Below are 23,495 nucleotides of genomic sequence, written 5' to 3'. Positions count from 1 at the left end.
TTGGCATTCTTTTTGTAACATTATCTTGAGCTGCTAATTTTTTATGTCTAAAATTTTTGTAGATCCAAAGTGTTTGGACATTAAGCAATCTATACTGGCTTGGAGGTCATTTTCTCCTGGGTAGAACTCATGTTCTGCATACAAATGAATGCTAAGGGTAGTGGCTTGATCCATTTCATTAAACATAACTTCCATATCCCAATGTCCTTTCACCCTAGTTTCTCAACATAAATAATTCTGTTATGTCTTCCTTGAAAATTAAACTAGGTTTCTAGGATTGAGTTTCATTTTTGAATGTCAAGGTTATTAAACATGCCATTAAGTTCAAATTCATTTTTGTTCCCATTAGTGTGCCAAATGACTGATTTAATAACTCATTTAATCTGTTATTGATGTTCAAATAATATATATTTTGTAAATCTTAAATACAAGATTGTGAACATGAAATTACACACACACACACACACACACACACACACACACACATCCCTTGCTTGTGACTATGTACTGGTGTAAACAATATACAGCTATGCATTTCAAAATGATGAAGATACATTTCTAAGCACTATTATCACTGTGCTAACATCACCATTTATTTACATAAACAAGTTGCAATTTACTATCTACTCTAGCAAGACAATATCACATGCATGAGCATAGACTATGACAGTTAGGGTTTGGATGAACAAAACACAAGCCTAAACCAAACACAGAGTTAAATAATTCTGATTTCTAGTTATTTTCTCTGAATTGAAAAAGTCCTTCATGTAGGAAAACTATATGCTTATAATACTCACAAATGGTACTCATGAAATGGAGACAGTTCACAAGTTCAACAGAGTAAGGTTATGGGGCAGTAAATGATGGCTGCTAAAGAGGAGACCACTTTATTGGGGTTGCCTGCATGTGGTACAAGAGACTTCAGTAGTCAAGTTCTCATGAGTATTCATACATCCTACAATGACAATTTTGTTGCTGCAGATGACTTAATCACTGATACTCTTATAAGTAAACCCCGTGAACTCATTGGTTCACCAAACTAAGCATGAGAGGAATACCTTGGTCTGCTGTTAGTGTATTATCTGGTCTGACTGACAGATAGTCAAGTCTCCCACAATTAGTGCAATTGAGAGACATGTTACTAAAGAAATGCATGAGGCTGCTGCTCTCATAGCACAGTTAAGCATACATTTTGTATAAATGTGGTTCATGTAGGATGAGTAGGATCTAAAATAATGATAAAATACATAGTATAATAAAACACAAATTAGAATATATGTCATCATTTTATATCTTGAAAAATTGTGTATTCTGTAGGTTAGATCTATGCTGTCTGTTAGTATGACATCCTCACTAAAGAGTGTGATCCTATGCTACAATAGTATAGCTGCAACATCACTAGATGGTTTAAATATTTTTACTCCATTAAAAAAATCTTCTAAGATGACTCTTCCATGTACCAATTAGATGTGGTCCATTTGAACTGACACTTTTTAAAATATTGTGTACACTCATTCTTGAAAGAGTTGTGTGTGTATGTGTGTGTGTGTGTGTGTGTGTGTGCCTGTGCCTGTGTGTGTGTGTATGTGTGTGTGCACGCATGCGCACATGTACACTTGCACTGATTGTTTATTCTGAGTATTTTATTTAATTTATAAAATTTTTACTGCATAATTTATTTATTTGCATTTCAAATATTACCCATTTCCTGGTTTCCCTTCTGAAAATTCCTATCCTATCCCCTCCTCCACAGTACTATGAGAGTGCTCCCCAACCCACTCTTGCCTCACTCCCCTAGGATTCCCGTATGCTAGGGCATCAAACTTTCAAAGGACCAAGCGCCTCCCCTCCCACTGATGCCAGATAAGGCCATCCTCTGATACATATGCAGCTGGAGACATGGGTCGCTCCACGTGTATTCTTCGGTTGGTGCTTTAGTCCCTGGGAGCTCTTGGTTGATATTGTTGATTTTCCTATGGGGTTGAAAACCTATTCAGCTCCTTCAGTCCTTCCCCTAAATCCTCCATTCAGATTACTGTGCTTAGTCTGATGGTTGGCTGCATACATCCGCATCTGTATTGGTCAGGCTCTGGCATAGTCTCTTAGGAGACAGCTATATCAAGCTCCTGTCAGCAAGTAGTTTTGGCATCAGCCATACCATCTAGATTTCGTGACTGCAAATAGGATGGATTCCCAAGTGGAGCAATATCTGGATGGCTGTTCCTTCAGTCTCTGCTCTACTCTTTGTCCCCTTATGTCCTTTAAACAGGAGCAACTCTAGGTTAAAGTTTTTGAGATGGGTGGGTGGCCCCATCCTTCAAATAGGGGCCATGCCTACCTTCTGGATATGGTCACAGTAGGTTTTCATCACCTTGGTTGGGTATTTCAGCTAATACCGTCCCAGCTGGGTCCTGGGAGTCTCTTGCTTTTCTGGCATCTGAAACTTTCTCTTGGCTACCCCAGTTTTCCATCCCCCACTGCTACACACTGTTTAATTTTTAAAGGTACATCTTTTAATTTTATTGTGTGTGTGTGTGTATGTTTTTGTGTTTGTGTTTGTGTATGTGTCTCTGTGTGTGTTAGAGAGAGAGGGAAAGAGAGGGAGTGAAAGAGAGAGAGAGAGAGAGAGAGAGAGAGAGAGAGAGAGAGAGAGAGAGAATAATGTGGGATGGGAAGTATGCACTTATCAGGATGTGTGTATGTGTCATGGCACACATATAGGATTCAGAGGACATTTTTCTATACCTTTTTTATCTTTACAAAAATGTTCCTGGGATTGAACTTGAGAGGCTAGGCTTGTGTGGCTAGCACATTTTTTTGATAAGTCATCTTATGGACCCTTATTTTGAATCTCTCTCTCTCTCTCTCTCTTTCTCTCTCTCTCTCTCTCTCTCTCTCTCTCTCTCTCTCTCTCTCTCTAAATTGATTTCTGTGCTATCTTGACAAAATAATATTATACTTTATATGTTTAGCTCAATACTAAATGAATCAACATTAAAATTATATACCAAAATGAGCTAATAGAATGCTCAGAAAGTGGAATGTGGACTTCTGACTCACACACACACACACACACACACACTCGAGGTATTCAGACTATATGGTATAGCTTGCTAAGAATTCCTAATTACTTCAAGAGCTTGAGAGTTCAAGTTATTTATATAAATTTACTAAGACGGTATCTTTCTTGTTTCTATTTTCTTAGTAGTAGATAGTGCACTTAAAAACTTAGGGCAAAAACATAGAACAGATGACAATAACACCACTCCAATCGCTAAAGAAACATGTATTTGTGCATTCCTGTTATTTATTTACTTTTAAACATGATGTTTACTTTTTCCATAGAAATGTAAAGGTTTTCTCTTACCTGCTTCCCTATGAAAATGGTGGAAATTGTTTTTAATCCATAACAGCCAAAACGCCTTTAGGGATTGTCTAAGGAGAAATAAGCAGAAATAATGTATTCCAGAGAACCTATGAAACTCCAATACATTGGTATGATCATATTTGTGATATCTATGTCAAGAATGTTCTTTCCATTGTCTCATTTCAAACTCTAATCAGGGTAAAAAGGCATCTCCACTCTGGAGGACTGCGTCCAACATTGGTGATCTTTCTCTTGACTCTCTCCTCTAGTCCTGCACTCCAGGGTGCTCAAAAAGGGACTAAATTTCCCAAGAGTAGAAATTACCCATGTGTGCTCATTCAGTTGTCTTTTTATTGCTGCTGTGGATCCTGCTCAGGTGGTTTTGAACTGGAAGTATGGCCCTGCCTCTATTGCTATTTGCACTCTCGGAACCTGATGCAGGGCATTTCTAAACCAGCCAAGTTAAAAGAATATTATACCTTTCCAGCCTCTCCACACCCTTCTCCACCCCCAGTCAATTCTAAGTTCACTACTCAGATTTTTTATGGATCATAAGGCAGAAATACATTTGGTGTTATATGCTCCCTCAGCTCCTGTACTCTGACTCAGAGGAGTTTGCCTGGTGTAGGGAAGAGGGAGTGGAAATGCGTAAGCATTAAATTAAATAGCTTCCTGTCCCTTCCAAAATGAACTGATTTAATATGAAACATATTATAGAGATGTTTATAGCCAGGGACACTCTAAAAAGCAGTTGTACATACGGCAAGAAGCAAATAGGAAGATACAGATGGATATAAAGAAACAGCCTCAAGACTAGCCACACTGCAAGACAGAAAAATATTGAGTAGGTCTAGCAACAGGAAGAGATGAAAATGTGAAGGCAGAATTTGAAGAAGCTATATTTAGATTGATTTTTATTATAGAGGAATATGGGCCTGAGAATAGTTGCATATTATAGCACAACCCAAGGAAATTAACAGAGTCTGTTAGGTAAGTGTGTTCAGAAAAGGTTGGAAGAGGTATATGCTAGTCAAAAGTGGACTTATGGTATACTACAGGTTGGTCCCGTCTGAGGAACATCCAGGACTAAACACTATGGGGATAGAGTAAGGGAAGAATCCTGTTACTGAAACGTAGATGATTCTGAAAGAAAAGAACAAACAGAACAGTAACAGTCTCTAATTAAGTGAAAAGCAGCACACAGTTCCTGTGATTAATAGAAATTTACAGTTGTAAAGCAAAAGTTACAACCCATACAGAAATTAATAAAGGATAACAAGGGGGTAAGGGGATGGCTCAGTGGGTGATGATGCCTGATGCCAATCCTTTCAAAACTATTTCAAATCCTGGAATCTACCCCACAGGGTAGAAGGAAAGAACCAACCCGTACAAACTGTTCTCTTACCTCCAAAAATATGCTGTATACACACACACACACACACACACACACACACACACACACACACACTAAATAAATAAATAAATAAATAAACAAATAAATAAATAAATATTATAAGCATCAAAGTGTGATCTAAACAGAAGGGAAAACCAATTGACAAAGATGCCCTTTACCTATGACTTGATTTGAATATGGAAGCAAATTATTCCAAACAGTTATTAATATATCAACAGAGCTAGGGAAAATTATTTTAAAAAATTAAAAAGACATTGGAAAGGTAGTTCAGTTGTTAAGGGTGCTTGCTGCTCTTGCAAAGGGCTAAGATTTAGTTCGAACAACCACACATCTTCCAATATTCCCTAATTTCAACAAGGGTAGTCAACACTCTGTTTTGGCAGCCGTAGGCAATGTATATATGTGGTATGCAGACATACATGCAGGTGAACCAATCATACATTTGAAATAAAATAATTATTTTTTAATTAAACAAAATGTGATGTCATTGTTGTACTAAGTAGAGACTATCAATAGAGAGGGAAAATATTACTCTTTGTAGGAAGAAAAGGCAATGCTGTAGATAGGTGATTCACTGTAACAACACATGAAACTCTGTAGAAGTACAATGACAATTAGAAAATATGGAACTAACAATTCCGTTTATGTAAGCCAAACAAAACAAGACAAAAACCAATACAAACAGCACAAAATCTCAGAAAGACAAATTAAGACTCCGTGGATGATTTACATCAATGCAACAACACATTGAGAGTTCTTAAAGGAAAAGTTGCTAATCAAAACTCTTGTATTTGTATTCAAAGCTGTATTTGATAATAATAGGGTAAATTCTCATATAAACAAAACTTTTCAGATATAAGGAAATGATGGCATGCAGTAAAAATTATCATTCAAATTATTTGGGTTAGTAATTTTTATTACCTTTATTGTTTTACAGTCTAGTAGTTGCTCCCCTCCTGGTCTACCATTCCACCATTCCTCTAGTCACCCGGGCCTCAAGTCTCTAGAGGTTTAGGCTCTTCTTCTCCCACTGTGGCCAGACCAGGCAGTCTTCTGTTTGTACATGTGTCTGGAACCTCGGACCAGCTCCTTTATGTTGTCTGATTGGTGGTTCAGTGTCTGAGAGATCTCAGGGGTCTGGGTTTGTTGAGACTGCTGCTCTTTCTGTAGGGTCACTCTCCTCCTTAGCTTCTTCCCACCTTTCCCTAATTCAACCACAGGGGTCTGTGACTTTTGTTCAATGATTCTTTGTTAAGAGTCTGCTTTTGTCTCAGTCAGCCGATGTTGGTCCTCGTAGGGTACAATCATAATATACTTCTGTCTGTAAGCACACCATAGCATCAGTAATAGTGTCAGGCCTTGTTTGGGTGCTTTGCCTGAATGTATATCTGAATACCTTCTGTGTATCCAGTGACTATGGAGGCCAGAAGTAAAAACTAGTTCTCCTGGAACGAGTGGTTATAAGACTTCATGTGGGTGCTCCAGAATGAACATTAATCATCTGGATATATAGCTAATGCTCTTATCTGCTGAATCATCTCTCCAGCCTTGAGACTGTAACTTTAATACATATAATATATACAGAAATAACATTCCCTCGAAAATGGAAGTGTCATTTCAAAAATCAACTGGACTTCAATAATTTAAGACAGTCAAGTAAGTTATCATACATAGGAAACTATAGAGTTATCAAATATAACTAAAAAATCATTATTGAAATTCAGTTGAGAGTAAAATATAGTCAATTTGAAAAAAATCAGTTAAGAAAAGTAGTAGAGCAAATTACACAGAACAACAACAACAAAATCCCCTAAAATTAAAGAAATAATTCCAAATATCTTAATAACATTACATATCAGTGGATTAACAAATTATTTAAAAGACTGATTATAATGTTAGATGAAAATAATCCTATGATCCTATTCTATACTATGTGAGGAAAACTTTAGAAAAAATGAATTTACAATAATAGAATAAAACATTTTTCAGAAAAAGACTATATATCATCCATAGAATACATATTAATATCAGCTAAAATAGAGTAGAGAACAAAATGTTACTAAAGAGTCATATTGTACAATGGGAAGTGGAAACTCTATAGTGATTAAAAATGAATACCCATAAATATTCTGGTTGTTATGATCCTCTTTCCTATGTGATATAAAAAACTGATTATGACAACAATCAATCTACAATCAAAATTATTTTCCATAGACACAGACATTGGGTAATTTGATCTGAGCAATCGCACCACTGAGACACCCTCTTCCCAGGTTGTATCCCAGGTGACTCTTGGTTGTATCAAGTAGACACTACAAACTAACCAGGGCCCCTGGCCTTACTGTATCAACCATAAATAAAAGGGTGGAATAAATTGAAAGGTAACAATTAATTAAATAGTATTGGCAGTTCATATCTCATGCAATGACAACATGAAATTCATGGAACTTACCATAAGTTCTTTTCTTCTGCAAGCCAGATGATCTTCCTACGTTAGTCTCTAGACTCCACCTGAAATGGAGGAAGATAATCAATTTAAAAATTGTCATCTGACCCTCACATATGTACCATGGCATATTTCTCCATACGTACAGATAATAATAACAAATAATATTTTTAAATTAAGATAATTCTGGTACCATGTCTGCCAATAATAGATTTTTTTAATAGAGGCAATGACTTTCCTTCTTCAGATCTCATTTGTCTTTTAAAGAATAATAAATTACACCGAGAGACCTCTAATATCCCATCTAGATGTCAGATGATAAAGAAATTACTGTTTCAAATTGACACTGAGTTAGAAAATTAATATCTCTACATTTTACTGGCTCTCCATGTAACACTGCTGATCTAAAATATTAACTTCTTTGTTCCATGGTTTGCTCTTTAATTACTCCTCATTGGTCCCAAATTTAATTAATGAAGATAAAATTTCAAGTTCTCTTCCCAATACATTATTTTCAAATATAATTAACTGAAAAGGTCATAGTAATCGCAACTAAAATCACTGAATTCCAGTCACTGCAAAGGTAAAATTTCATATTCATACAGGAAATTGTGACTCATTTTTATGCTTTGTGAACTGCATGGGTTAGATAGAGCCTTTTCAAAGCTAATAAATGAACTTGCCATTACATCTGTAAAATTAAGCACTAAACTCTGTTTAGTTAAAAGAAAGCAAACTGTGACATGATTACTGACCTAATTGTCTAAAGGTCATGATAGAAGTATTTTCCATTTATTTGATACTGATTGATTTAAGTATGCTGGTGCTTTGAAATATGTTCTCCAAAACATATGATTTATTTACCACAACAACTTTTTAAGGCAATCATAAAATGCCCCTCGATCCATTATCAACAGCTGAATGATCTCTATTAAACATTTATCAGGAAGTCCCACACCCGCGGATCCCGGCCCGCAGCAGCTCTCTGCTCCCAGACCCGGTGAGAGAGAGACCCAACCGCCTGGTCAGGTGGGCACTCCTGAGGCTGCAGAGCGGAAGAGACCACCAACACTGCTCACCCCTGCCCACATCCCTGGCCGAAGAGGAAACTGTATAAGGCCTCTGGGCTCCCGTGGGGGAGGGCCCAGGAGCGGCAGGACTTCTGCGCCTGAGACACCGCCGCCGGAACCTGAAAGAAACAGACCGGATAAACAGTTCTCTGCACCCAAATCCCGTGGGAGGGAGAGCTAAACTTTCAGAGAGGCAGACAAGCCTGGGAAACCAGAAGAGACTGCTCCCTGCACACACATCTCGGACGCCAGAGGAAAAAGCCAAAGACCATCTGGAACCCTGGTGCACTGAAGCTCCCGGAAGGGGCGGCACAGGTCTCCCTGGTTGCTGCCGCTGCAGAGAGCCCCTGGGCAGCACCCCACGAGCGAACCTGAGCCTCGGGACCACAGGTAAGACCAAATTTTCTGCTGCAAGAAAGCTGCCTGGTGAGCTTGGGACACGGAAGCAGAATTTCTCTAGGAGGCACGGTCTGTGTTTACCGGAAGTCCCACACCCGCGGATCCCGGCCCGCAGCAGCTCTCTGCTCCCAGACCCGGTGAGAGAGAGACCCAACCGCCTGGTCAGGTGGGCACTCCTGAGGCTGCAGAGCGGAAGAGACCACCAACACTGCTCACCCCTGCCCACATCCCTGGCCCAAGAGGAAACTGTATAAGGCCTCTGGGCTCCCGTGGGGGAGGGCACAGGAGCGGCAGGACTTCTGCGCCTGAGACACCGCCGGAACCTGAAAGAAACAGACCGGATAAACAGTTCTCTGCACCCAAATCCCGTGGGAGGGAGAGCTAAACCTTCAGAGAGGCAGACAAGCCTGGGAAACCAGAAGAGACTGCTCCCTGCACACACATCTCTGACGCCAGAGGAAAAAGCCAAAGACCATCTGGAACCCTGGTGCACTGAAGCTCCCGGAAGGGGCGGCACAGGTCTTCCTGGTTGCTGCCGCTGCAGAGAGCCCCTGGGCAGCACCCCACGAGCGAACCTGAGCCTCGGGACCACAGGTAAGACCAAATTTTCTGCTGCAAGAAAGCTGCCTGGTGAACTCAAGACACAGGCCCACAAGAACAGCTGAAGACCTGTAGAGAGGAAAAACTACACGCCGGAAAGCAGAACACACTGTCCCCATAACTGACTGAAAGAGAGGAAAACAGGTCTACAGCACTCCTGACACACAGGCTTATAGGTCAGTCTAGCCACTGTCAGAAATAGCAGAACAAAGTAACACTAGAGATAATCTGATGGCGAGAGGCAAGCGCAGGAACCCAAGCAACAGAAACCAAGACTGCATGCCATCATCGGAGCCCAATTCTCCCGCCAAAACAAACATGGAATATCCAAACACACCAGAAAAGCAAGATCTAGTTTCAAAATCATATTTGATAATGATGCTGGAGGACTTCAAGAAAGACATGAACACACTTAGGGAAACACAGGAAATCATTAATAAACAAGTAGAGGCCTACAGAGAGGAATGGCAAAAATCCCTGAAAGAATTCCAGGAAAACACAATCAAACAGATGAAGGAATTAAAAATGGAAATAGAAGCAATCAAGAAAGAACACATGGAAACAACCCTGGATATAGAAAACCAAAAGAAGAGACAAGGAGCTGTAGATACAAGCTTCACCAACAGAATACAAGAGATGGAAGAGAGAATCTCAGGAGCAGAAGATTCCATAAAAATCATTGACTCAACTGTCAAAGATAATGTAAAGCGGAAAAAGCTACTGGTCCAAAACATACAGGAAATCCAGGACTCAATGAGAAGATCAAACCTAAGGATAATAGGTATAGAAGAGAGTGAAGACTCCCAGCTCAAAGGACCAGTAAATATCTTCAACAAAATCATAGAAGAAAACTTCCCTAACCTAAAAAAAGAGATACCCATAGGCATACAAGAAGCCTACAGAACTCCAAATAGATTGGACCAGAAAAGAAACACCTCCCATCACATAATTGTCAAAACACCAAACGCACAAAATAAAGAAAGAATATTAAAAGCAGTAAGGGAAAAAGGTCAAGTAACATATAAAGGGAGACCTATCAGAATCACACCAGACTTCTCGCCAGAAACTATGAAGGCCAGAAGATCCTGGACTGATGTCATACAGACCCTAAGAGAACACAAATGCCAGCCCAGGTTACTGTATCCAGCAAAACTCTCAATTAACATTGATGGAGAAACCAAGATATTCCATGACAAAACCAAATTTACACAATATCTTTCTACAAATCCAGCACTACAAAGGATAATAAATGGTAAAGCCCAACATAAGGAGGCAAGCTCTACCCTAGAAGAAGCAAGAAACTAATCGTCTTGGCAACAAAACAAAGAGAATGAAAGCACACAAACATAACCTCACATCCAAATATGAATATAAAGGGAAACAATAATCACTATTCCTTAATATCTCTCAATATCAATGGCCTCAACTCCCCAATAAAAAGACATAGATTAACAAACTGGATACGCAACGAGGACCCTGCATTCTGCTGCCTACAGGAAACACACCTCAGAGACAAAGACAGACACTACCTCAGAGTGAAAGGCTGGAAAACAACTTTCCAAGCAAATGGTCAGAAGAAGCAAGCTGGAGTAGCCATTCTAATATCAAATAAAATCAATTTCCAACTAAAAGTCATCAAAAAAGATAAGGAAGGACACTTCATATTCATCAAAGGAAAAATCCACCAAGATGAACTCTCAATCCTAAATATCTATGCCCCAAATACAAGGGCACCTACATACGTAAAAGAAACCTTACTAAAGCTCAAAACACACATTGCACCTCACACAATAATAGTGGGAGATTTCAACACCCCACTCTCATCAATGGACAGATCATGGAAACAGAAATTAAACAGTGATGTTGACAGACTAAGAGAAGTCATGAGCCAAATGGACTTAACGGATATTTATAGAACATTCTATCCTAAAGCAAAAGGATATACCTTCTTCTCAGCTCCTCATGGTACTTTCTCCAAAATTGACCATATAATTGGTCAAAAAACGGGCCTCAACAGGTACAGAAAGATAGAAATAATCCCATGCGTGCTATCGGACCACCACGGCCTAAAACTGGTCTTCAATAACAATAAGGGAAGAATGCCCACATATACGTGGAAATTGAACAATGCTCTACTCAATGATAACCTGGTCAAGGAAGAAATAAAGAAAGAAATTAAAAACTTCTTAGAATTTAATGAAAATGAAGATACAACATACTCAAACTTATGGGACACAATGAAAGCTGTGCTAAGAGGAAAACTCATAGCGCTGAGTGCCTGCAGAAAGAAACAGGAAAGAGCATATGTCAGCAGCTTGACAGCACACCTAAAAGCTCTAGAACAAAAAGAAGCAAATACACCCAGGAGGAGTAGAAGGCAGGAAATAATCAAACTCAGAGCTGAAATCAACCAAGTAGAAACAAAAAGGACCATAGAAAGAATCAACAGGACCAAAAGTTGGTTCTTTGAGAAAATCAACAAGATAGATAAACCCTTAGCCAGACTAACGAGAGGACACAGAGAGAGCGTCCAAATTAACAAAATCAGAAATGAAAAGGGAGACATAACTACAGATTCAGAGGAAATTCAAAAAATCATCAGATCTTACTATAAAAACCTATATTCAACAAAATTTGAAAATCTTCAGGAAATGGACTATTTCCTAGACAGATACCAGGTATCAAAGTTAAATCAGGAACAGATAAACCAGTTAAACAACCCCATAACTCCTAAGGAAATAGAAGCAGTCATTAAAGGTCTCCCAACCAAAAAGAGCCCAGGTCCAGATGGGTTTAGTGCAGAATTCTATCAAACCTTCATAGAAGACCTCATACCAATATTATCCAAACTATTCCACAAAATTGAAACAGATGGAGCCCTACCGAATTCCTTCTACGAATCTACAATTACTCTTATACCTAAACCACACAAAGACACAACAAAGAAAGAGAACTTCAGACCAATTTCCCTTATGAATATCGACGCAAAAATACTCAATAAAATTCTGGCAAACCGAATTCAAGAGCACATCAAAACAATCATCCACCATGATCAAGTAGGCTTCATCCCAGGCATGCAGGGATGGTTTAATATACGGAAAACCATCAACGTGATCCATTATATAAACAAACTGAAAGAACAGAACCACATGATCATTTCATTAGATGCTGAGAAAGCATTTGACAAAATTCAACACCCCTTCATGATAAAAGTCCTGGAAAGAATAGGAATTCAAGGCCCATACCTAAACATAGTAAAAGCCATATACAGCAAACCAGTTGCTAACATTAAACTAAATGGAGAGAAACTTGAAGCAATCCCACTAAAATCAGGGACTAGACAAGGCTGCCCACTCTCTCCCTACTTATTCAATATAGTTCTTGAAATTCTAGCCAGAGCAATCAGACAACAAAAGGAGATCAAAGGGATACAGATCGGAAAAGAAGAGGTCAAAATATCACTATTTGCAGATGATATGATAGTATATTTAAGTGATCCCAAAAGTTCCACCAGAGAACTACTAAAGCTGATAAACAACTTCAGCAAAGTGGCTGGGTATAAAATTAACTCAAATAAATCAGTTGCCTTCCTCTATACAAAAGAGAAACAAGCCGAGAAAGAAATTAGGGAAACGACACCCTTCATAATAGACCCAAATAATATAAAGTACCTCGGTGTGACTTTAACCAAGCAAGTAAAAGATCTGTACAATAAGAACTTCAAGTCACTGAAGAAAGAAATTGAAGAAGACCTCAGAAGATGGAAAGATCTCCCATGCTCATGGATTGGCAGGATTAATATAGTAAAAATGGCCATTTTACCAAAAGCAATCTACAGATTCAATGCAATCCCCATCAAAATACCAATCCAATTCTTCAAAGAGTTAGACAGAACAATTTGCAAATTCATCTGGAATAACAAAAAACCCAGGATAGCTAAAGCTATCCTCAACAATAAAAGGACTTCAGGGGGAATCACTATCCCTGAACTCAAGCAGTATTACAGAGCAATAGTGATAAAAACTGCATGGTATTGGTACAGAGACAGACAGATAGACCAATGGAATAGAATTGAAGACCCAGAAATGAACCCACACACCTATGGTCACTTGATTTTTGACAAAGGAGCCAAAACCATCCAATGGAAAAAAGATAGCATTTTCAGCAAATGGTGCTGGTTCAACTGGAGGGCAACATGTAGAAGAATGCAGATCGATCCATGCTTATCACCCTGTACAAAGCTTAAGTCGAAGTGGATCAAGGACCTCCACATCAAACCAGACACACTCAAACTAATAGAAGAAAAACTAGGGAAGCATCTGGAACACATGGGCACTGGAAAAAATTTCCTGAACAAAACACCAATGGCTTATGCTCTAAGATCAAGAATTGACAAATGGGATCTCATAAAACTGCAAAGCTTCTGTAAGGCAAAGGACACTGTGGTTAGGACAAAACGGCAACCAACAGATTGGGAAAAGATCTTTACCAACCCTACAACAGATAGAGGCCTTATATCCAAAATATACAAAGAACTCAAGAAGTTAGACCGCAGGGAAACAAATAACCCTATTAAAAAATGGGGTTCAGAGCTAAACAAAGAATTCACAGCTGAGGAATGCCGAATGGCTGAGAAACACCTAAAGAAATGTTCAACATCTTTAGTCATAAGGGAAATGCAAATCAAAACAACCCTGAGATTTCACCTCACACCAGTGCGATTGGCTAAGATCAAAAACTCAGGTGACAGCAGATGCTGGCAAGGTTGTGGAGAAAGAGGAACACTCCTCCATTGTTGGTGGGATTGCAGACTGGTAAAACCATTCTGGAAATCAGTCTGGAGGTTCCTCAGAAAATTGGACATTGAACTGCCTGAGGATCCAGCTATACCTCTCTTGGGCATATACCCAAAAGATGCCTCAACATATAAAAGAGACACGTGCTCCACTATGTTCATCGCAGCCTTATTTATAATAGCCAGAAAATGGAAAGAACCCAGATGCCCTTCAACAGAGGAATGGATACAGAAAATGTGGTACATCTACACAATGGAATATTACTCAGCTATCAAAAACAACGAGTTTATGAAATTCGTAGGCAAATGGTTGGAACTGGAAAATATCATCCTGAGTGAGCTAACCCAATCACAGAAAGACATACATGGTATGCACTCATTGATAAGTGGCTATTAGCCCAAATGCTTGAATTACCCTAGATCCCTAGAACAAACGAAACTCAAGACGGATGATCAAAATGTGAATGCTTCACTCCTTCTTTAAATGAGGAAAAAGAATACCCTTGGCAGGGAAGGGAGAGGCAAAGATTAAAACAGAGACTGAAGGAACACCCATTCAGAGCCTGTCCCACATTTGGCCCATACATATACAGCCACCCAATTGGACTAGATGGATGAAGCAAAGAAGTGCAGACCGACAGGAGCCGGATGTAGATCGCTCCTGAGAGACACAGCCAGAATACAGCAAATACAGAGGCGAATGCCAGCCTCAAACCACTGAACTGAGAATAGGTCCCCTATTGAAGGAATCAGAGAAAGAACTGGAAGAGCTTGAAGGGGCTCGAGACCCCAAAAGTACAACAATGCCAAGCAACCAGAGCTTCCAGGGACTAAGCCACTACCTAAAGACTATACATGGACTGACCCTGGACTCTGACCCCATAGGTAGCAATGAATATCCTAGTAAGAGCACCAGTGGAAGGGGAAGCCCTGGGTCCTGCTAAGACTGAACCCCCAGTGAACTAGTCTATGGGGGGAGGGCGGCAATGGTGGGAGGGTTGGGAGGGGAACACCCATAAGGAAGGGGAGGGGGGAGGGGGATGTTTGCCCGGAAACCGGGAAAGGGAATAACACTCGAAATGTATATAAGAAATACTCAAGTTAATAAAAAAAAAAAAACAAACAAAACATTTATCAAGTCTGAAATTGGTACCCATTGAATTTTAATTAGAGTTGAATTTCCCAACATCAAGTATTATGCTTTCTCTACCACCCATACTGCAAGTATTTTTTCTACTGAAAGCTAAATTCTGCATTGAAGTGGTAAATCTCGATTTTCCAACTTAATGGTATTTAGAATTGTCCTGAAAAGAAATATCTGGGCTTGAGTGTGAGGACTGTCCAGTTTAGAAAAAATTAGTGGGGGCTTGGGGATTTAGCTCAGTGGTAGAGCGCTTGCCTAGCAAACGCAAGGCCCTGGGTTCGGTCCCCAGCTCCGAAAAAAAAAAAAAAGAAAAAAAAAGAATCAAGGTAGAAAAAATTAGTGATGAAAGGAGCACTTTAAATGTAGGTGGAATTATTCTATACTCTGAGGTCCTGAATTGACAGAAAAAAAGAAAGCTAGCAGAGTCAAACATGGGTATTCATTGCCTTCTGCTGACTGAAAGTGAACACACTAATTAGTTGCCTGTTGCCTTTGCTGTTCTACCTTCCCTGCTGTGAGAGACTGTGTGCCTTAGAACTGTGAGACAAAGTAAACCCTACTTTCCTTGCCAGGTTTTTGTCAAGCATTTTGTCCCAGCAACAGAAGAGGTATGTGTGAAATTAGCTACCAGAGACTTATCCTTTAGGAAACATGCATGCTAATTTAGTGAATAAATAGCTTTTTTATTTATTTACATTTCAAATGTTATTCTCTTTCCTGGTTTCCCAGCCATAAGCCCCCTATACCATCCCTCCCCTCTTCTTCTATAAGGGGATTACACTTCCCTAATCTCCCTTCCGGCCTCCCCATCCGACATTCCCCAACACTGGGGGTCCAGCCTTGGCAGGATCAAGACCTTTTCCTCCCGTTGGTGCCCAACAAGGCCATCCTCTGCTACATATGCATCTGGAGCCATAGGTCTGTCCTTGTGTAATATTTGGGTACTGATTTAGTCCCTGGGAGCTCTTGTTGGTTGGTGTTGTGGTTCTTATGAGGTTGCAAGCCCCTTCAACTCTTTCAATCCTTTCTTTAATTTCTCCATTGGGGGCCCGTTCTCAGTACAGTGGATTCTTCCTAGCATTCGCCTCTGTATTTGACATGTTGTGGTAGAGCCTCTCAGGAGACAGCTATATTAGACTCCAGTCAGCATGAACTTCTTGGCTTCATCAAAATTATCTAATTTTGGTGGCTGTATGTGTACGGGCTGTATCCCCAGGTGTGGCAGACTCTGAATGGCCATTCCTACTGTCTCTGCTCCAAACTTTCTCTCCATATCCCCTCCTATGAAAAATTTTCATAGCTTTCAAAGCTTAAGTCCAAGCAGATCAAGGACCTCCACATCAAAACATACATACTCAAACTAATAGAAGAAAAAGTGGAGAAGAGTCTCGAACACAAGGGCACTGGGGAAAATTTCCTTAACAAAACACAAATGGCTTATATTCTAAGATCTAGAATCTACAAAGGGGACATCATAAAACTGCAAAGCTTCTGTAATGCAAAGGACACTGTCAACCAACAGATTCGGAATAGATCTTTACCAATCCTTCATCTGATAGAGAGTTAATATCCAAAGTATACAAAGAACTCAAGAAGATAGACTCTAGTGAGCCAAATAACCCTATTAAAAATGGGGTACAGAGCTAAACAAAGAATTTTCAGCTGAGGAATATTGAATGACTTAGAAGTTCCTAAAGAAATGTTCATCATCTTTAGTCATCAGGGAAATGCAAATCAACAACTCAGAGATTCCACTTCATATCAGTCAGAATGGCTACGATAAAAAAAAAAAGTGATAACAGATGCTGGATAGGATGTGGAGAAAGAAGAATACTCTCCTCCATTGTTGGTACAATTGCAAAATGGTACAACCACTCTGGAAATCAGTCTGGATGTTCCTCAGAGAACTGGATATTCCACTAGCTGCGGACCAAGCTATACCTCTCCTGGGCATATACCTAAATGATGTTCAAACATATAACAAAGACACATGCTCCACTATGTTCATAGCAGCCTTATTTCTAATAGTCAGAAGCTCGAAAGAACCCAGATGCCCTTCAACAAATGAATGGATGCAGAAAATGTGGTACATTTGCACAATGGAATATTAATCAGCTATCAAAAACAATGACTTCATGAAATTCATAGGCAAATGTAATGAACTAGAAAATATCATCCTGAGTGAGGTAACCCAATCACAGAAAAACACACATGATATGTGTGATATTGATAAGTGGACATCAGCCCAAGAGCTCGAATTACCCAAGATAAAATCCACAGACCACATGAACCTCAAGAAGAAGGATGACCAAAGTGTGGATGCTTCAGTACTTCTTAGAAGGGGGAACAAAAATATTCACAAATAGCTTTAAATCCATGAGCATTTTTTACCTACTAGCTTGGCTTTTACTTATTTTTATATCATATGTTTAATCACATCTTTTGAAAATGGTATAATGGCCTAAATTCAGACTGATAATTGTAAGGTAAGATATATCATACAGATAAGATATGTATTGAAGAATACTGGCATCTCCTATCATCCTTCTGACTCATAGACATGTGGAAAGATTGTGGAGTTTCCTTTGAACAGGTCTTTTTTACTTTCATTATCATTCTCAAATATTCAAAAATGAATTCAGAAGGTTCAGGTTCAAGTAAAGCTATAGGAAGCAGTCATCTACATAATGGAGGTCTTGGTGAAGTAGATACTCCATCTTCTAGCTGGGCATGGAAGTAGAACTCATAAATGTTCATTAGGTAACCACATTACCCCAGGATGTCCAATCATGATTCAGTTAAGACCTAGGAAATACCATGCGCTTGAGAAATAGCTGAACAGTAAAAACCCTGTACTGTTCTTGCAGAAGTTTCTCTGGCTCAAGCTGAATAACTCAAAATTGCCTGTAACATTGCTTCTAGGAAATCTGTGCTGGTTAAGTGGTTATGATCATTTGTTTCTTTGTTTCTTTGTTTTTGTCAACTTTATTAAATTAGATTTCTAGGCAGCATTTATTTGATAAATGATTGATGTGTGAGAGAGGATCCAAGGCACTGTGGGTGGCTATAGTCCAGGCTTATATAAAAATGCAAGCTGAGGGAGCATTTGGAAGCAAACCAATTAGCAGCCGTACTCCATAGCTTCAGCATCAGTTCTTGCCTCTAGGTTCTTACTCTGAGTTCCTGTCTTGTCCTCCCACAGTGATGAACCTGGAAATGAAAGATTAACTTCTCTCCTTCAATTTGCTTTTAGTCAGTGTTTTTCACAAGAGAAATCAAATGAGTATAGGATCCACTTCACTTTTTTTAAGTTCCAAGGGCACCATTTTCAAGTGTACACAGCAATATACAAACAGACTTTTGTATAAAACAAAAGATGAACAAATATTCTTTAAAGAACAAGTGAAGATGTAAAAGGAAATTAGAAATAAAACAGAGCAAAACTGTAACTTTTTTGTCATGAAGTCCCAAGAATTAAAACAAAGACCCTAAACAAGCTCACATTGAAAGAACAGATTTAACAACTTAGGGAGAAAGATGTTTTGTTTTATTCTAGAGACCTGTGCCACAGGCAAAGTTTGTTCATCTAGATGACTGTAACTACTACATTTATCAAGAGGGTGTTTTTTTTTAGACAATGACTAAATAAATAAGTTTTTCAGTTGTTATACCTGATTAATACTGACCAGAGTACTATTAATTAATTAATATCACAATCTCTGCCCCCTCTTAATTCCACCTCATAGAGTACCTCATACACCTCAATAATTTCTTCTACAGTGATGGATTTTATTTTTTGGGGCCTACCTTTTCTTATGTCAAATATGTAGGACAAGTTTGAGTAAATTTTTTGTCTATAAAATAATTAAATGAATGTATATTATGTTTCTGGATTTTTGGTGAGGAAGCCCTGGTAAGTTTGGAGTATTTCAGGGAAAAGAAAAGTTATACTACTTTTGAATGTTGTTATTACTTTTAAAATATTAATTTATATATGAGTCTATTTGCCTCTGGATATGTACATGCACTATATTCTAGTGCCTGTTGCCCATGATGTCAAAGGTAGCTAAAAGAGTATATTAAATCACCAGGAACTAGATTTGCAGAAGACTGTCAGATGAGGTACCTGTCAGGAATCAAAGGTCCACTGGAAAAGCAGCCAGTGCTTTTAACTGTTGAGCCATCTCTCCAACTCTCTGTTACTTTGAGTATGAATCTATGTAACAGTTATACTGGTCTCATATTTTTTTTGGTTCTTTTTTTCGGAGCTGGGGACCGAACCCAGGGCCTTGCGCTTCCTAGGCAAGCGCTCTAACACTGAGCTAAATCCCCAACCCCTATACTGGTTTCAGTACTTGACAATACTCTGCAAGTATTTTTATGTCTGGCTTCTGCTAGTCATGAGTTCATTTCTATAGATTGCTGCTGTACTTAACTCTTCTTTGAACCAAGGAGGTCTAAATAAATGCATAGAAACTTCGAGATGATGATTTAAACAAGGAAAGGTATCCAACGAAAATTCACAATTCTTTCATTCCTGTGCAGGTATGAAACAGATAGAAGGTCTCAAACCCTTGGGTTAATAATATATAGCTCATAGCTATATATGAGCACTGCAATTGTGCTATTCAAGATGCTGTATGATGTAACATCATTGGAAATGTAAGAAATGATTCCATTAACACAATTTATAGTCATTATTTTAACATTTCAGTTTTGTTTTCATAATCATTTCAGGAAAAATAATTGAAAAGTTAATATAATAGTATGATACAGCTTTAACAATCCTATTTACCAATGGATAGAGCATGAGAAATTCATAAAGAACAAAACTGAAAAAAATGGTTTTCCCTTTCCTGAACTCTTTTGTTTTCAGATGAGAAATAAAACTTAGACTTTTAGTTCAAAACTTTTTTTTTATTAATCCTACCCACTGTTTCGATTTTAAAATATACTAGTTGGTTTGTAATAGAATAAAGTGAAATAGCACATAATTGCTGGTTATATACAACTCAGCAATTAACTAGGTGGCATCCTAAGTACCATTTCTAAATTATATCCATCTGTTTTGGTCCAAATTAGCATGTAACTATGGAAATAGGTAACATGCTTTGCTCTTCCAAGTTATCCTTCATATGAATTTAGGGGAATGCAGACCATTTCAAGATATTGGCCTGTTGATACATCTAATCAGATGGTTTTTGTGTTCTGAGGAACTGTCTAATGTACTTCAGAAAAATAGCCAACAATTCTGACCTATATCTGAGGGTTGTCAGTCATATTCTTCCACAGCCATGTCAATGAAAACTATGTTCAAACAATGCCAAATGCTCGTCAAAGGAACACTGCCTCTGATTAACAAAAACAGCTCTAAAGAATGACTGTGAAACCTTGTTTAAATGCTTAATCTTAATGGAAATCTGCGAGCAAACTGTTTATCTATACCAGACAGATCATCACAATGTCAGAATTTACAGATCAGGCAATACCATAGATGAGTAAAAAACACATTTCTTATCCATGTGGGTACAAAATGCATATTCAGTATGAATCTAGTTATTTCTTGATGTCTTCTAACAACAAAAAAATTCACTTGGCATTTGTATAGTGACTCATCATATTAAATATGTACATGCAGTATGTTCTAGTGCCTGTTGCCCATGATGTCCATAGCAGCTAGAAGAGTACATTAGTTCACCAGGAACTAGAATTACAGAAGGCTATGAGAGACCATGTACCTGCCAGGAATCAAAGTCCTTGTCTTTAACAAGCTGTTAAACTACTTCTCAACAGCCCAGACAAAGCCAAAGTGGAGTTACTTATGATAGACAGTGTACAATTAAGCTGATGTATTGATAAAACAAATCCCCCACTAACAGTTTTGGTTTCAAAAAACAAGAAGTCATAGTTTACCAGAATGACCATAATAAGGAAATCCTATCTACTTTTAAAGAATGAAATGACTTGATGTTAACCAATTAACTTTTAATCAATTATTCTGTTTTCTTATTTTCATGTTATAAATCCAACTATTCTGTCATTGGGAAGTCCCATTCTATTTTGTAGTCTGTATACTCAGGGCAGCCCTCATTCATGAATTGAAAATAAAAGTCCATTTGATTTACCACTAAATTTTTTTTTCTTTTGACAACTACAAAGGAAAAAGGAGAATTTATGTTTCACATAAAATTTTGATAAATACTATTACATAAAACTAAGTATCAAACACTAAAATAGGATGCATAGAATGGATACGAAAATTCTCTTCCTATCTCGAAGTAGAGTATGATAACTTAGGACACTAGTGTAAATACACAAATATTTATAATTCAAGATGGGTATAGTGAGTAATGCATGAAATTTTCAATCAACATTCCAAAACAGTTCAGATGGAGAGAAACTGACATATAATTAGAGCAAGGCAGAAAGGTACAACTGTACCCTTGGTGAGCTTGGGCAAAATTATTTTTCCCTGAGTTGCAGCATAATAATTCTCTCATTCTCCTGTTTGGTTTTAGGGCCTTTCATATTACACACATTGCACTCAAAGTACCTTTCAATTTTTCACCATGTCTAATCTAAACTAATAGACCAAAGACTTTTCAAAACATGAAATGAAGGATCCTTTGAAATAGTTCATCTCACTTAAATGTGCTTGATACTAAGAGATGATTTATAAAAATGGGTTTGCCCATGTTCTCTAAAGAGGTAGATATAGAAACACACACAAACAAACATATACACACAGCCCCCACACATACATACACACACATATACATACATATACACACCCACACAACTTGTGCTTAGACATTGAGATTTAGTTACATGAAATATAATATATATCTGTAGTACGAATGATATATATACTCTAACACTATAAAATATAAATGAATAGATAGTTTGCATAAATTTTGATTTTTATTTTGATGTTTATACCGCATTCTTGGGATAAAAGACAGGCACAAACACACACGCACACACATCCCTTTAATTAGCATCATTTTATTGAATTAGATTCCTCTTTCAGTAAATTCCTGAGATGTGGGCAGGTATAAACTTAATCTTCAGTCTGAGGTTTCCACCTCTACTCACAGCCTTGTCCCTCAGCATATTCCGTCCTCCCAAACATACTGTTGAAGTGATAAAATGTTATAGTCCCCCAATAAACTAATCAGAACCATCTTCATGGAATTGTTCCTTTTTACCAAGATTGGAATGTGTGTCTAAACAAGCTTCCTAGTAGTAAAGTCAACAGAGGTCAAGGCAGAGAAAACATATAGAAAGCAGATTCCTGCTATATGTAGGGCCTATCCTTGAACTATTCAGGCTAAAGCTAGGCTATTGGTTGTGAGAATTACAATTTAAACATACCCTAATCATAATAGTGAACTCTTAGATTGTAAAAGCCTTGCTCTGGGTTTCTATAGGCACCCAAATACTTATAAATTGTATCAAATGATAGGAAATTAAGTTAATAGATAAGATAGGTAGAGGTGTTATACAAGGAAATGTGGTCCTCTCAAACAAGGGTTAAAGTGGGTAATGACCAAAGAGGCAAAAAGGCCATCCAGATAAAACATGACATCATGTTCTCATGGAACATTTTTATTTATTTTGAACATGCTACTTTCTGTAACTAGACAAGATTTCAATACATGGAGTAGAACACCAACTCAGCCACCAAACTTTAGACTGACAATTTATTCTGCCTCGAAGATAGGCATGGATTAACTTGGAGCATATATAGAAGAAATGACCAACTAATGACTGGCCCAACTTTAATTTTAGGGATCTCTTAATGTGGGAAAATAAAGATGACTGTTAAGGAGAATACTCTCACTGTGTGAGAAAAAAGATCCAGTTAGACCAGGTGTCAAGTGCTATTTTTAGGTAAGTTGTAAACAAATTTCTTAACGTTTATGGAAAAGACGTTTCCTGTGGGCCATTTTCCTGGCCAGATGTTTGATAGGACCATTTAGATGAATTCTTCTAGGAGGAGACAATGGCATGTCTTTATTCTGTACCAAAGCCCTCCCACAAGATGATAATAATTTTAGGACTTTCGGAACACGTAATATTATGTATCAGGCCAGGACAAGAGGGAGACAAGATCTGGATCCCACTCTTTTCTCAATGTAAGGAAGTCTGGCAAAGATTTATGGAGTGGGAGAGTTCCATTGCCTGCTACTATCTAAATCAACTAACTACATAACATTTAAAGAGACCACTGTCCAAAATAAAATGATACCATAATATG

At 38.2% G+C, this 23,495-nt stretch overlaps 1 protein-coding gene across 1 annotated transcript in view; it reads right to left on the bottom strand.

Moving 5' to 3' along the window:
• Positions 1 to 23,495, bottom strand: part of LOC108350743 (uncharacterized) — a 70,784-nt gene that overhangs the window by 1,224 nt on the left and 46,065 nt on the right. Inside the window, exons 2-5 of the mRNA XM_063287007.1 lie at positions 8,307 to 9,234; positions 7,234 to 7,292; positions 5,703 to 6,102; positions 3,368 to 3,435 (exon numbers count right to left, since the gene is read on the bottom strand). Coding sequence (XP_063143077.1) covers positions 7,282 to 7,292; positions 8,307 to 9,234 — 939 coding nt within the window. The 3' untranslated portion in view covers positions 3,368 to 3,435; positions 5,703 to 6,102; positions 7,234 to 7,281. The remainder of the gene's footprint in view (positions 1 to 3,367; positions 3,436 to 5,702; positions 6,103 to 7,233; positions 7,293 to 8,306; positions 9,235 to 23,495) is intronic.

Source organism: Rattus norvegicus, chromosome 4 (genome assembly GCF_036323735.1).
Source record: "Rattus norvegicus strain BN/NHsdMcwi chromosome 4, GRCr8, whole genome shotgun sequence".
In the NCBI taxonomy this organism is placed as follows: Eukaryota; Metazoa; Chordata; class Mammalia; order Rodentia; family Muridae; genus Rattus; species Rattus norvegicus.
Note: the sequence above shows the minus strand (reverse complement) of the source record. Positions and strands in the feature narration are given on the sequence as shown.